This window comes from Phyllobates terribilis, unplaced genomic scaffold (assembly GCF_046119375.1).
Source record: "Phyllobates terribilis strain yellow unplaced genomic scaffold, ASM4611937v1 Scaffold_7__3_contigs__length_470593459, whole genome shotgun sequence".
Classification (NCBI taxonomy): domain Eukaryota; kingdom Metazoa; phylum Chordata; class Amphibia; order Anura; family Dendrobatidae; genus Phyllobates; species Phyllobates terribilis.
Genome location: NW_027362767.1, coordinates 127,540,015 through 127,555,158, shown reverse-complemented (window position 1 = coordinate 127,555,158; position 15,144 = coordinate 127,540,015). Strand labels below are relative to the sequence as shown.

The 15,144-nt window shown below is 44.8% G+C and overlaps 1 protein-coding gene across 2 annotated transcripts in view; it reads right to left on the bottom strand.

The window, feature by feature from the left end:
- Positions 1-15,144, bottom strand: part of RMDN3 (regulator of microtubule dynamics 3) — a 34,010-nt gene that overhangs the window by 2,990 nt on the left and 15,876 nt on the right. For both annotated transcript variants that reach the window (XM_073639127.1, XM_073639126.1), the window contains exons 8-12: positions 8,595-8,670; positions 7,024-7,101; positions 6,629-6,727; positions 6,494-6,547; positions 2,479-2,559 (exon numbers count right to left, since the gene is read on the bottom strand). In XM_073639127.1, coding sequence (XP_073495228.1) covers positions 2,479-2,559; positions 6,494-6,547; positions 6,629-6,727; positions 7,024-7,101; positions 8,595-8,670 — 388 coding nt within the window. The remainder of the gene's footprint in view (positions 1-2,478; positions 2,560-6,493; positions 6,548-6,628; positions 6,728-7,023; positions 7,102-8,594; positions 8,671-15,144) is intronic.

Sequence of the window (15,144 nt, the reverse complement as noted above, 5' to 3'; positions counted from 1 at the left end):
CCGGCCTCATCCGGCTGTTACAGGGTAGGCTTGCAGTCACACTCATGCTTGGCTATCCTGTATGTTTCTCCGTCCCCACCAAAAATAAAATTTAAGAAGTCCGCGCTGTTCTGCAATTACAAATATTCCAACCAATGTACAACGCATAGTTGAGATACCCGGTGTCAACCTTTCTAGCCCCTTCCAGACATCTTCCATAAACATATAGTGGATGGCAGGTGCGTGTATATGGAAAGGAGCCCAAACTTCACAAGGTGAGTGTCGGCTGTGTTATACAGATGGCACCAGCCTCTAACAGCAGAAATCTGCTGTTTTAGGGGTTTATCCAGTGCGATATGCAAGCGGTATCAATGTCCCTGCACACCTTCCAAGATGCATGCCCAGTCAGGAGGTATTGTGCATGTGTCCTGTACAATCTGTGACAACAGCATTTAAAGGGGTACTCTGGGGAGATAAAACATTTTATATTGTCCCTGCCCTCAAACTATAAAGATGAGATGCCCCATGTAGTTCTATTATCTTTATAACCCTTGTAATTCTGTGTAACAGGAGCTGCTCCTCACTGCTCTCCTCTCCCATCTGGGACCTTGCGTCATCCACCAGAGTGCAGCTTCCTCCTGTGAATAACAGCCAGTCCAAGAAAAGGGGTCGTGGACACTCCCCCTGTTCTCTACACAGAAAAAGCTAGTATCAGGAGACTGGCTGATTACAGCAGTGTGTTGCTCCCTGCTGTTATGTCCGGAGGGAGGGGTGAGCAGTGAGGAGCAGCTCCTGTCACGCCAACCCCCTGATGTCTCCATGTCTGCAATCCGAGGTGAGGTGGCGTGGCCTGCTCGCTGCTAGTAGCCCTGCAGTAAAGGAGACATTATTAGGGGGGTGGCTGCTGCTACTGAAAGCCAGGAGCAGGCCACGCCCCCTCATCTTTTGCTGCAATCATGGAGATATTATCAGGGGGCAGGCTGCTGCTACTGAAAGGCAGGAGCAGGCCACACACCCTCTTCTTGGACTGCCTGTTACTCACAGGGGGAAGCTACACACTGGTGTGTGACATATTGTCCCAGACAGGAGGGGGGAGCAGTGAGGAGCAGCTCCTGTCACACCGAATTACAAGTGTTATATAGATAATAGAACTGCACTGGGCATCTCATCTTTACAGTTTATGATGGTAGGACAGTACAATTTTTTTTTATTCTTTATCTCCCCAGAGTACCCATTTAAGTATCGTAATCCAGTGTGCGCATGTGTGAAACAGCCTGTTTAGCTGGGGGTGTACAATGAAATTGGGTGCATGCTCCCCAGCTTCATCGGTGCATTGTACATGCCCAGCGAGGCAGCAGTGATTCAAGACTCCACCACCCATGAGAAGTGAAAAGGAGCCGGCGATGACGTCACTCTTACAAATCATGTCACTTGCATTCACAGGAGCATGATAACATGATGAGAGGGAGGATTAGTGTGGGGAAATTAACGTCACTCACTGATTTGCATAGAATGAGGGCGGGGTTTATAGTTAATTTTACATTTTTCAGCAACTGCTAAGCAGCAAAAAGGGGCTTGTTAAAATGCAGCAAACAGTTAAAGACATGGTGGCAGTTTAAGAAAACTAGGGTAGATGGTAGATTCTCTTTAAGGCGAACCTGTCAGGTGATTTATGCTGTTGAAACCACAGGTAGCACAAATCGAAGCCTGGCTGCAGAAACTCTGAGAAACGCTCCAAGGAGTTACACTTTAAAGATCTGGTCGGGGACAATAGTCCGAGACCAGACTAGTCTGGCTGCGCCCCTGGCCGACTTCACAGCGCCACTGCAGGTGATTGACAGGACTTTCCCTCACGTAGGAGACACCTGTTAATCACCTCCAGCGGAGCTGGGAAAAGCAGAGCGTTTTAGACAATATAAAGTACATTTTTTTTCACAATTTCACAGCACATTATATGGTAAAGTGAATAGTGACATTCAAAAATACAACAGGTCCTGCAAAAAACAAGTCCTCACACAGCGGTGTTGGCTACTACTGCGCTTTTTATGTCTGATACTCGCCCCCTACTGTGGACTGGTCTCGGACTATGCTCACTAGTCTTGGTTGGTATGAGACCCTCCTTGCTGTAGTAAAAAGGGAACATATATATAGTGAATTACAATGTCCTGTCAGTCACATACAATCCGGCCATACTTACCAATACCAGGTCACAATATCAATATACTGCAGTATGTAGACAGGAGCCTAGGATATAAGGTGGAGGTTGTGCAGGTGCAAAGTACTGATGAGCAACCGCTCCCACACCAATAGGGGGATGGTAGCTCAGCATTACAAATGCACCCGGATAAGCCTTGTATAGAGCGCCAGTCACACTGATAGGTGTACTGCACCATGCCCGGTGACGCCATATCTGTTAGATGAGGCGGGCTGCTTCACAGCTGTCTGAATATATGCAACTTCAATGTAATGTACGTGAAAAAGATAGGAATCAGTGCTTACATCCTTTGTGCGGTCAGGAAGCTCCGACGCCAATTTTATCCAGTGCGCAGCATCACTAGTGTTCCCCAGGTCTCTGTAACACTAATAACAAGAAAAGACATAAGTACCCATCAGAATCTTAGTAAAAGCAACAGCTCATATAAATTACATAAGGTACTTAAGGGAGCAGTTTTTGATCAAAAAAAGCATAAAAGTCATCCCACCACGACAAGGTGTACCCAGTTGGGACAGTCCTAACCTTTAGAATTAAAACCTTACCATGAGTCATAGTGACCTCATAGCTGGGCCCTGGTCCGGCTCAGCCCTTATTCACATTGAGGTCACTTTAACACATAGTAAGGTTTTAATGCTAGAGGTTAGGACCGTCCCGACTGGGTACACCTTGACGTTGGTGGGATGGCTTTTACACTTTTTTTTTTTGTGAATCAAGAACAGGGTTTACCAAGTACCCCATGTTGTTTCTATGTACTATTGCTTTTTACGTATAGCAGAGTATATGTTCATTTTGTTTCCATTTATAATAGGCCATACATGAGAAAGCGGTCAGCCAAACGTTGGTTCTGCAGGTGGCCATTGCTTCAGACTCCCCCATACACACAGACACTCGGCACTAGTGAATGTACAGTTTTTTTTCCAATGGGGAGAGAAGAGAAACTGCTGCCAAAAGGATCAGGCATGGAAAATTCATGTGCCCGATCCTACTCACCCCAACATCATCTATTGGGGGCGAGTGGGACGGCCCTACTGAAATTGTCCGGTTTGGCCGACTCACATGGGACAGGTCCCGATCATACCTGGGACAGGTCCCGATCATACCTGGGCATCCGCCTCTGTAGTGGAAGTCAAGGCTCAAGGTAAAAACATCTCAAGTTTTCTATATTTGCCTCCTGAACCAAGAGTATCAACCAGTTGGTGGCCAGGCCACTTTGCCCCACTCCTGACCAGGCTTATATTTTAATTGTTTTTCATCTGTGTGGTTTTAAACAGCTCTAAAAAAATATTTCTCATGCAGATATTCAAATAATTTTAGCTTTATTTTTACACTTTTTTTTTGGGTGGGATATGTAAAGAATAAAATAAGGAAATGTGTTAAGAGAACACAACATAAAATTGTGAAAAGTAATTATTTCTTATATATTGGACATATAATTTTTTTGATGGGGACAAGGTTAGAAATAGCAATTTGGCTGCTTTTTTTAATTCATTTATTTATTTTTTTTTTGCGATTTTTAATATTTTGTGAATTCCTCATATTATGCCCACCCACTCACCCTAAGGTGATGAAAGGCTTTATTGGGCATTTTAACATTTAAATACATTTTAGTACTGCCAATTTCCCATGTAGCTATGGCTGATACCAGGCAAATTCAGCCTCCTGGCTGCACTGCAGAGCTGATGTGGGAGTTAGGACCCAGCAGCTCCTGTTCCCTCCCGGCGATCCCATGAAGGATCACGCTTCCTATACCGTTGTTCAGCACTACGTCTACAGCAATCAAGAAGGCAGAGATGGTGATTAACCCTCCCTGCCTTCTCTATGGTTAGTCTGGCTCTTCCCGCAGCTTCTTACTCTGCAGTGACATTTTAGAACATCACTACAAAGTAAAATGTGGACCGCTCGGCCTTTCAAAGTCTATGGACGATAGAAAGGACTGTGTAAAATAGGATCCTTTCCATAAAAACTGCGCCTAACCAACACACATGGGGCGCCTCACTGGAAAGTCCACCCTCCCAGTATAAAGCACTGGTTTATAGCTGGGTTTCTGTGGACGTTCTATCATGACCTGGATCATATGTGGTGCTACAAGACATACTAAGGTCTTATACTAAATTACTGGGTTTTAAGACCCTACTTTCCTTACATTTATGTACTAGGTCTTGTAAGTAGGTTCCCAGAGAATATCCATTAAATAATATAAAGAATACATGAGTTATTATAACACGAGGATGTAGACTGTATCAAGTGTCAGAACTCCCCCACTATTAAATGAAGAAGGGACGGATACGATGTAGCTCAGGAAAAGCACAATAACGGCACTGTGTCAGGCTGATATACCACTTATAGAAAGACATTACTGCTCCCCAGTGCACCTCTACTGGCGCCCATCCAAATTCTCCATTACATCCTGTTACGCTGCACTCAAATGTGAAGAGAATTATTTAAAAAGGTCTTTAAAGAGGAGCTGACACCAGGCCAAGAGCGGGAAGTGTGTGTTTATTCTATTGCTGATTGTCCTTTGAGGATTTTGCTTTTCTCTTTTTTTAAAATCCGCCTTATGGTTTTAGAAATAGGGGCGATTAAAAGTAGTGCTGATTTTTATGGTGTTTATAAGGGGGCGTGGCTCACAGGGTAATGTATAGTGGCCTAAAGACACGCCCCTGAGGAACCGCTGAGACACCTCCTTTACTAACGATAATAAGGCCCATATGTCTAGTACGCAAAGGCAGAAAAAAAAAAAGCAGAAAACTCAGGGGATTAGTGGGAAAAATAAAAGCAAAAAACGGGGCACTTTTACAGACAGGTCTGACAACATAAAATACATTTTATTGGTTCATTAAAATCTATGTGTACCTCTACGAGAATTTTATTATCACAGAGGGCATGAAAAAATGAAGCGATTTTGCAATTGGTGTTCAGGTGATTATCCAACTTTTGTCCTTTGTCAGTCAGGGCAGCGAGACACCGCTATGTTTCCCTGAAGAGCCAAAATGTGAGTAAAGTAAATTCAGGTAGGACAAAAAAAATCTCAGAATGCCCTCGACATCCACAATGGAAATATCGAGTATGTTCACACAGAGTTTTTCATGTGGATTCTGCTCCAAAACCCCCTTCAAATAAATTTTTGAATAAGCGTCCTATTTTTTCAATAGGGTGCCCACCTATTGTTCACATGAGGATAGGTCTTCTGTTTCTTTTTTTTTACCCCAGAGTGGGAAAAGAAGTAATGAATCCATTTGTAAGACAAAAAAAAAAAAACACTCAAAATTTGAGGGGAGGAATTTTACTCCATGCGTTGTTTTTGGCTATGAATTTTTCAGACAGAAAAATCCACATAAAAAAAAAATCTTAATGTCAACGTAACCTTTATTTTTGACCCCTTCCCCCAAATTGAAATAACTATGTCAAGATTGCAAGTAGGTTACCAAAATCTGTGCCATCCGCAGCAGGACCCGGTTGTTACATACGCTGAGCCCCTGCTGTGTATTGCTAGGACCGGATCTACTGTAGCTCTGATCCCAGCACTTGAACCCCTCAGATGCTACTGTCAATTGAGAGTATGACAGATGGAGATGGCTGGAATCAGGGTCTCTTTCTCTAGATTATGCTGCCCGCAGGTTAAACAACAAAAACCTGCTGACAGATTCCTTTTAAAGAGGTTTTCAGTCTTGTCTCTACTCCTGGTGTCTGTTATTGTTTGCAGCGCTGACATCATGTTAATCAGTGAGCTCAGCGACGCTGATCAGTTCGTGCAGTCCACTCGGGTAGAACATCTGAGCTCACTGATTGGCTGCCACGCTGTCAATGTGACATCAGCACTGCAGACAATGACACACACTGGGAGCAGAGGCACAAACCAGAGGCGCTGGACCGGAAAGAGTAAGTAAAGCACTTTTTTTTTTTCCTTTTAAAACATACTGCCATCGGGGAATAGCAGTTTTCTGAAAGCAGAAAACCCCTTTACATTAACAAATAATACACTTCTAATTCCTCAACTTTATCCCAGAAAGTATGGCTTCTTGCAGAATTCCCATCTCTAGGCACAAATCCACAAAACTCCCCTAATCTTCATCCACTGGTCATCATACCGTCTAAATATTATATATATATATGTATATATATATATATATATATATATATATATATATATATATATATATATATATATATATATATATATATATATATATATATATATATATATATATATATATATATATATATATATATATATATATATATAAAAAAAACATTACTAAACAATGTAATAAAAATGCCCTATAAGAAGCCAGCACCTACTTTTGCAATATTAACTCTTGCAGCCTTGGAAAATCCTGCCGACAGTTCTTCAGCCTTAATGAAAAGCAAATAGGTCAGAAAGATGTAAAAGTGCGACAGGTCTTAAAGGAGCAGCGTTGCCCTCGCTCCACTTGCCTTCAGCAGGTGTTGTAAGGCCTCGTCCACAGTAGCACTTGGTGGGGTGTCGTAAAGGGCAGAAGCCGTTTTCCTTTCCAGCCAGCCAAGATTAGAGACCTGTACAATGGAATATTAATACCATCTGTGTGCAAGAAAATGAATCATAACCCACCTTATAAATCTCCCCCTGGGCCAGAGCCGCCGCTCCGGTGGTCTCCGCCGGGCTGTGTTTGTGCTGCACTCAGGATGTGTTATCCTATGCATGCAAGTACTAAAGTCAATCACTGATTGGTTGCAGTGGTCATGGAAGTAAAACCCTTAACCGGCAAAGACCATTGGGGCGTGCCACACCTAATGGGCTGTTCTCTAATTGCTACTTGAAAATGTGCTGCAGTGTAAAGCATCACACATACCTCATAACACCAACGGCCAAGTAAGTAGTAACACACTGGATCATTTGGTTGTAACAGAATTGCTTTTTCGATGTGCTCCTAAAAATGAAAAAAAAAAATAAATAAATAAATACCACATTAAAAAAATATTAAGGGGGTATTCCGGCCTACAAGTGTGATCACCACTGGATAGTTGATAAATGTTAGATCGCTGTGGGCCCCGCCAATAATATTGCCATAGACTGCCAGAACATGACATTTATGTGCACTGTTCTCCCCTTGCCAAACATCTGTGACCAGAAAGAAAAGAATGGAGTGGCTGCTGCCCTAGTGCTCTGTCATATCCTAAGCTCAGGTGTCTACATCTTCAGTGACATATACTAAGCATGGAGTGGCAGGTTGCCTGTGCAACCAGCTGCATAATTCAACTTGTCCTGGCCAGCATCTTGTGGCTAGAGTTGAAATAGGGTAAAGTGGGGGACAAAGCTACTCGCGCCAGGCGACTGGTGGGGGACAAAGCTACTCGCGCCAGGCGACTGGTGGGGGACAAAGCTACTCGCGCCAGGCGACTGGTGGGGGACAAAGCTACTCGCGCCAGGCGACTGGTGGGGGACAAAGCTACTCGCGCCAGGCGACTGGTGGGGGACAAAGCTACTCGCGCCAGGCGACTGGTGGGGGACAAAGCTACTCGCGCCAGGCGACTGGTGGGGGACAAAGCTACTCGCGCCAGGCGACTGGTGGGGGACAAAGCTACTCGCGCCAGGCGACTGGTGGGGGACAAAGCTACTCGCGCCAGGCGACTGGTGGGGGACAAAGCTACTCGCGCCAGGCGACTGGTGGGGGACAAAGCTACTCGCGCCAGGCGACTGGTGGGGGACAAAGCTACTCGCGCCAGGCGACTGGTGGGGGACAAAGCTACTCGCGCCAGGCGACTGGTGGGGGACAAAGCTACTCGCGCCAGGTGACTGGTGGGGGACAAAGCTACTCGCGTCAGGCGACTGGTGGGGGACAAAGCTACTCGCGTCAGGCGACTGGTGGGGGACAAAGCTACTCGCGCCAGGCGACTGGTGGGGGACAAAGCTACTCGCGCCAGGCGACTGGTGGGGGACAAAGCTACTCGCGCCAGGCGACTGGTGGGGGACAAAGCTACTCGCGCCAGGCGACTGGTGGGGGACAAAGCTACTCGCGCCAGGCGACTGGTGGGGGACAAAGCTACTCGCGCCAGGCGACTGGTGGGGGACAAAGCTACTCGCGTCAGGCGACTGGTGGGGGACAAAGCTACTCGCGCCAGGCGACTGGTTGGGGACAAAGCTACTCGCGCCAGGCGACTGGTGGGGGACAAAGCTACTCGCGTCAGGCGACTGGTGGGGGACAAAGCTACTCGCGTCAGGCGACTGGTGGGGGACAAAGCTACTCGCGTCAGGCGACTGGTGGGGGACAAAGCTACTCGCGTCAGGCGACTGGTGGGGGACAAAGCTACTCGCGTCAGGCGACTGGTGGGAGGCCAGCCATGGAAGCCATAACGATTTCTCAATTATCACCAGTGTAGTGGATAGTGGATTGAGGCCTGAAAGAACCAGAACATTGTTTACCTTAAAAATATATCCGGTCTGAATGCGCTTCTGAATGCCTTCATGTTCTGACAGATGCCCGCAAAGGATAGCAAACCTGAAGAAAGAAAGCCAATAGTATAGAAAATGACCATAATAAATGTACCCGGTATTTCTCAGAGCATAAATGCATTTGGGAGTTTTGCAGATAATGATGGAATAGTCATCATATTTTCAGATGTTAAATCAAATACATTTATTGGATGCAGTTGACTAAAAGTTCTAAACCTAACTGATACAAGACAGAAGGAAAGGGGAAAATATACAACAGAATAAATTTGGCCTCACAAACATTTTCTTGCTTTTTGTCAACTCAGTAAAACCTGCAATATCTGACCCTACGGTCTTGTGTTAGTATGTGGCCCTTATACAGATCCTGAAAAATAAGAAGGACATTTCCCACGGCGCTCAGGCAGCTGAACAAATAGATCTAGTTTTACTGTGTGGAGACAGGAGAACTTCAGAAACAGAAAATAACATATCCGTTTCCTATCTCAGCGGGATCTAAACATGAACTAGAAAAGAAGGGATGGACTAGCAGGAATAATTCTGACATTTAATTCTCAGAAATGCAAAAATAATAATATATATATATATATATATCTCTGGCAAGGATGGAAGATGAAGATTAGAAGGCAGATAGCAGAACCATATCCAGATCATCTGGGCACATACAGTACAGACCAAAAGTTTGGACACACCTTCTCATTTAAATATTTTTCAGTATTTTGATGACTATGAAAATTGTACATTCACACTGAAGGCATCAAAACTATGAATTAACACATGTGGAATTATATACTTAACAAAAAAGTGTGAAACAACTGAAAATATGTCTTATATTCTAGGTTCTTCAAAGTAGCCACCTTTTGCTTTGATGACTGCTTTGCACGCTCTTGATGAGCTTCAAGAGGTAGTCACCGGAAATGGTCTTCCAACAATCTTGAAGGAGTTCCCAGAGATGCTTAGCACTTGTTGCCCCTTTTGCCTTCACTCTGCGGTCCAGCTCACCCCAAACCATCTCGATTGGGTTCAGGTCTGGTGACTGTGGAGGCCAGGTCATCTGGCGTAGCACCCCATCACTCGCCTCCTTGGTCAAATAGCCCTTACACAGTCTGGAGGTGTTTGGGGTCATTGTCCTGTTGAAAAATAAATGATGGTCCAACTAAACGCAAACCGGATGGAATAGCATGCCGCAGCAAGATGCTGTGGTAGCCATGCTGGTTCAGTATGCCTTCAATTTTGAATAAATCCAACAGTGTCACCAGCAAAGCACCCCCACACCATCACACCTCCTCCTCCATGCTTCACGGTGGGAACCAGGCATGTAGAGTCCATCCGTTCACCTTTCTGCGTCGCACAAAGACACGGTGGTTGGAACCAAAGATCTCAAATTTGGACTCATCAGACCAAAGCACAGATTTCCACTGGTCTAATGTCCATTCCTTGTGTTCTTTAGCCCAAACAAGTCTCTTCTGCTTGTTGCCTGTCCTTAGCAGTGGTTTCCTAGCAGCTATTTTACCATGAAGGCCTGCTGCACAAACTCTCCTCTTAACAGTTGTTGAAGAGATGTGTCTGCTGCTAGAACTCTGTGTGGCATTGACCTGGTCTCTAATCTGAGCTGCTGTTAACCTGCGATTTCTGAGGCTGGTGACTCGGATAAACTTATCCTCAGAAGCAGAGGTGACTCTTGGTCTTCCTTTCCTGGGGCAGTCCTCATGTGAGCCAGTTTCTTTGTAGCGCTTGATGGTTTTTGCAACTGCACTTGGGGACACTTTCAAAGTTTGCCCAATTTTTCGGACTGACGGACCTTCATTTCTTAAAGTAATGATGGCCACTCGTTTTTCTTTACTTAGAATTTGTATTATGGCAAGAAAAAAGCAGCTAACAGTCTATTCAGTAGGACTATCAGCTGTGTATCCACCTGACTACTGCACAACACAACTGATGGTCCCAACCCCATTTATAAGGCAAGAAATCCCACTTATTAAACCTGACAGGGCACACCTGTGAAGTGAAAACCATTTCCGGTGACTACCTCTTGAAGCTCATCAAGAGAATGCCAAGAGTGTGCAAAGCAGTCATCAAAGCAAAAGGTGGCTACTTTGAAGAACCTAGAATATAAGACATATTTTCAGTTGTTTCACACTTTTTTGTTAAGTATATAATTCCACATGTGTTAATTCATAGTTTTGATGCCTTCAGTGTGAATGTACAATTTTCATAGTCATGAAAATACAGAAAAATCTTTAAATGAGAAGGTGTGTCCAAACTTTTGGTCTGTACTGTATATGTATGGCGATGCAAGCAGAAAGGGCAGATAACAGGCTCCAGAACTGATCGCATCCTTCCACCGGAGCTAATAATGGCTGATTAGTGTCAGACCACCACTAATCCGATAGTGATGACACATACTAAGGATAGGCCCTTACAATCAAATGCGCAAAAGAACTCCTTTAAGCGAGTGAAAGTAAGAGTGACAGGGGTTATTTAATGACGGGTTTCCCTTCATTCTGGGTCAGTTGCAGAGGGCATGTGGGAGAAGCTACGCTGGTGTCGGGTTATTTAATGACTGGTTTCCCTTCATTCTGGGTCAGTTACAGAGGGCATGTGGGTAGAAGCTATGCTGCCTATTAGAGCCCATGACTTGTAAATGGGAAAATGGGCACATCTGAAGTGGTGTATCGCCAAAATCTACAGAGAGGAGATAGCCTCTGCGGCTGTCCTCAGCATGCCTGCTTGCAAGGAGAGGCGGAAAAGATCACCAACAGAGTAAGGATGGGGAGCTTACAGACTGTTTAATTCCATGCGATGGGCGGCTGTGCCATATCATTCCAGAGGCCCTTTTGTATGGGAACAGTTATGAGTTTGCCAGAGAAATAGCAAGGCCTATTAAGTGTGTGTGTCTTGACTTGCTGAGGAAGAAGAGAGCGAGAGCCTCGCTGCTAGCAGAGGAACTACAGCGAGAGGTCCAGACTATTGAACAGTCAAAATTATGAGTGTGAGAGTACTGTGGAGGAAAAGTGGCCAGAAAAGGTTTGTGTGGGAGAAGGGTAACATGTTTAGGAAAACTCATGTCTTCCAGGTTGCATTTTGCTTTTTAAAAAATAAATAAAATGGGCTTTCCGAAAACGGATAAATTCTTAATGGGAATCAGTCAGCAGGTTTTGGCTACCTCATCTGCGAGCAGCATGATGTAGAGAAAGAGACCGTGAATCCAGTGATGTGTCACTTAGATTACTGGGTGCAGCCTTTCTGACACCATCAGGGCTTTTAGATGTAGCAATGAAGTAGAGCTGAGAAAGCTAACCCCACTCCCACCAGGCTCTGTATGTACATTGTCTATAGACAGTGAGCTGCTTATCACAGGAGGACTAGTTCTCACACCCCAGCTAGTCACAGCAATGATAATGTCCTAGTGATAAAACCTTTAGTGTAAGTAAACAGCACACAGCCTCACATGGTACACCTAGTGGAATTTTGTGTTTTATACCCTACCTCATGCTGTCCTCAAATTACATAGCAAGAACCCGCTGACAGATTTTCTTTAAAGCCAAGTATTTTAGTTATAGGACCATCCTATGAGTTATGGCCTACCACACAAGTTCACATACATAGACTACAACTCATACTGTACATTACACTGACACATAATAAATAATAATAATCATCTTTATTTTTATATAGCGCCAACATATTCCACATACATTATTGTCACTGTCCCCATTGGGGCTCACAATCTACATTCACTATCAGTATGTCTTTGGAGTATGGGAGGAAACCGGAGAACCCGGAGGAAACCCACACAAACACAGGGAGAACTTACAAACTCCTTGCAGATGTTGTCCTTGGTGGGATTTGAACCCAGGACCCCAGTACTGTAAGGCTGCAGTTCTAACCACTGAGCCGCCGTGCTGCCCACATATTGTGCTTCCATATACAACACTTATACAGTACTTCTATACCCTTCCATATACCTATACTGTACTCACCTCTGGAAACAGCAGACGTTCCGTGTGTTTCTATGGGTTCTCATGTCACTAGGTCTTTAGCATTATTAATCTGCAGTAATTCCGTCTTCACTTTCACAATAAGGACTTGTTTACACACAGATGTACAAAATTGGGAACAGATCCAAACTGTTGGGCTCTGCTTATGTAAATGAGCCCTAATTCCCCAAACCCCAGGAAAGCCATACACCGATAGGAAGTTATTTATCCAGCAACCTGACACAACATTCATCCTCTGCACGGAACTCCTGGGGGAGGACGCGGTCTCCATCCGACACGCCATCATCCACCATCCCCCCAGCACTCACGCTAGGGAACTCTCTGCAATGGTTTATTCAACTACTCCTCGTTACTTACACCTCTTAAAATGACTGTGGTGTAACCTGCTCAGGAATAATACCATAGCGCAATTTCTGTCTATGCAGGTCCACGTAAGACGAACCTATAGAGGAAATCCTACAGGAAAAGCTGAACTAAAGAAAAACGTGCATTTTTTTAAGGTCCGTGATAGACTAAAGTCTGGACATCACCAGATACCGATATTTTAAAAGGGTAATTTCCATCCTTATAAAATGGGTATTGTCGGACAGAGCTTGTAAATACGAGCACTTTTGCAATTTACTGCTTCTTAAAATTTTCAGCAGTTCTGGAGATATTAACACTTATCGTTTACAGCTCGTTGCCTTAGAGACCGACCACTGCTGGTAGAACATGCGTAGAACATGCGCACTGTTTACAAACACTTTACTTATTGAGCTTGTAAGTGCTGTTTTGAAGCTGTCCAGGATCGCTGGAGCGCGCCGTTTACTCCTAATTCCGGCCAGCTTCAGAAAAGTGCATACAAGCCAAGCAGCAGTGGTCGGTCTCCTGAGCAACGAACTTTAAAATCAAAAGTGTTAATATCTCAAGAACGGATGAAAATTTTAAGCAGCAGTAAATTGCAAAAGTGCTTGTTTTTACGAACTCTATCCAACAACATCCATCTATGAAGATGGGAATAACTCTTTAAAATGCTTTACTCGGTAGTGTCTTAGGTGGCTGATTAATTGTGGGTCTTTCAGCCTTAAGTGAAAAGCACAATCCAGCTGAGAATAGGTGACGAGAAGAAGCATTTGGCTAGCTTCGGTAGTGTGCTTTATTCCATTACACCTGTACTGTGGCCATAGCAATCAGTTTTGCAGCATGTGACTGCATCTATGGAGAATGTAGAGCTCTATGCAATATACAGAACACATATATGGGAAGGTCTTACTGCGAGTGGCAGCGCTGGTAAGTCCCGGTGATCGGGCCGGCACAAAAGCTCAGCTTAAAAGAGTGGTTTCAAGTTGCAAAGTTTTACTTAACTGATTGCTAGGGGTCCGACCACCCTGGCCCCCAGTGATCCCAAGAACCAAGGCTCTGTATAGTCCGGGCTGAATGGCGTGAAGGTGGATCATGCGCACTGCAGCTCCATTCACTAATGGTAGCTCTGCAGATCAGAGGAGCTCAGTACTACTCCATAATGTTTTCTATCTGCCCCATATCTCTACTAGAGCTCACTCTTTGTTCCTCTATCATCGTGGCCTGAGCTCACTGAATTTCTGAACCTTAAAGAAGAACTCCCAACATTTTTATTTTTACTTTTTAGCCCATATGCAATGCCGATCGTGTACACACCACATGTGTTAATATACTTACTGATTGCCACCTTCTCCGTAGGAGGTTCACATCGCGCAACACGAAAAAGAGGTCACCGCTAATGACCAAGGGCCACAATGACACAGCACTGGGTCTACAAACATACAATCCCTTTAACGTCAAAGTGACCAGAGGTGGAAGCCCCCTACATAGAGTCGGTGCACATCGATTTGCAGGACCCGTCAGGAGCCCAGAGACTGCTTCTTACTTTTTGGGAGTCTGTGGATCTACTTTTGATTAGTCAGCCTGGCACGGCAGCAGTGTGATACACATGTGATGTCGCATCAGGCCAGCTAATCAAAAAAAAAGATCAACGGGTATCAGAGATTGCTGGCCTGACCCCTGAAAAATGATTTGCGCCAACTCTACCACTGTACAGTGTATGGAGCTTGATAAAGAACTACTTGTTCAAAACGCATCTCTGTGTCGGTACGGTTTTAAATCTGCTGCACTAAGGAAATAAAGGCAAGAGGTTTCATGATTCAGTTTGTGCTGGATTCACTACAATTTATCTTAAAAGGAGGTTTAGGTACACCACCGAGACCCCAGAGGAACAGGAATACGGCAGGCGCGATGAGCGGACATAGTACGTTCAGGCTCTGTACATGCTGCACCTTCATTTACCGCGGGGCCTGAAAACAGGTGTCGATTTGGTATTGACGACCTGTTCTAACACCCCCCATACACATTAGATGGCATTAGATGGTTTGTGCGATCATTCAGCTGCCAGCTATCTCGCCCAACACTCCCGTGCATAGGAAAGTCCAGCCGAGCGGCGGAGGCTTAAAGGGGTTATCCACTACTTTATATTACACCCCCCCCCCCCACACCAATGTATCCCTCTG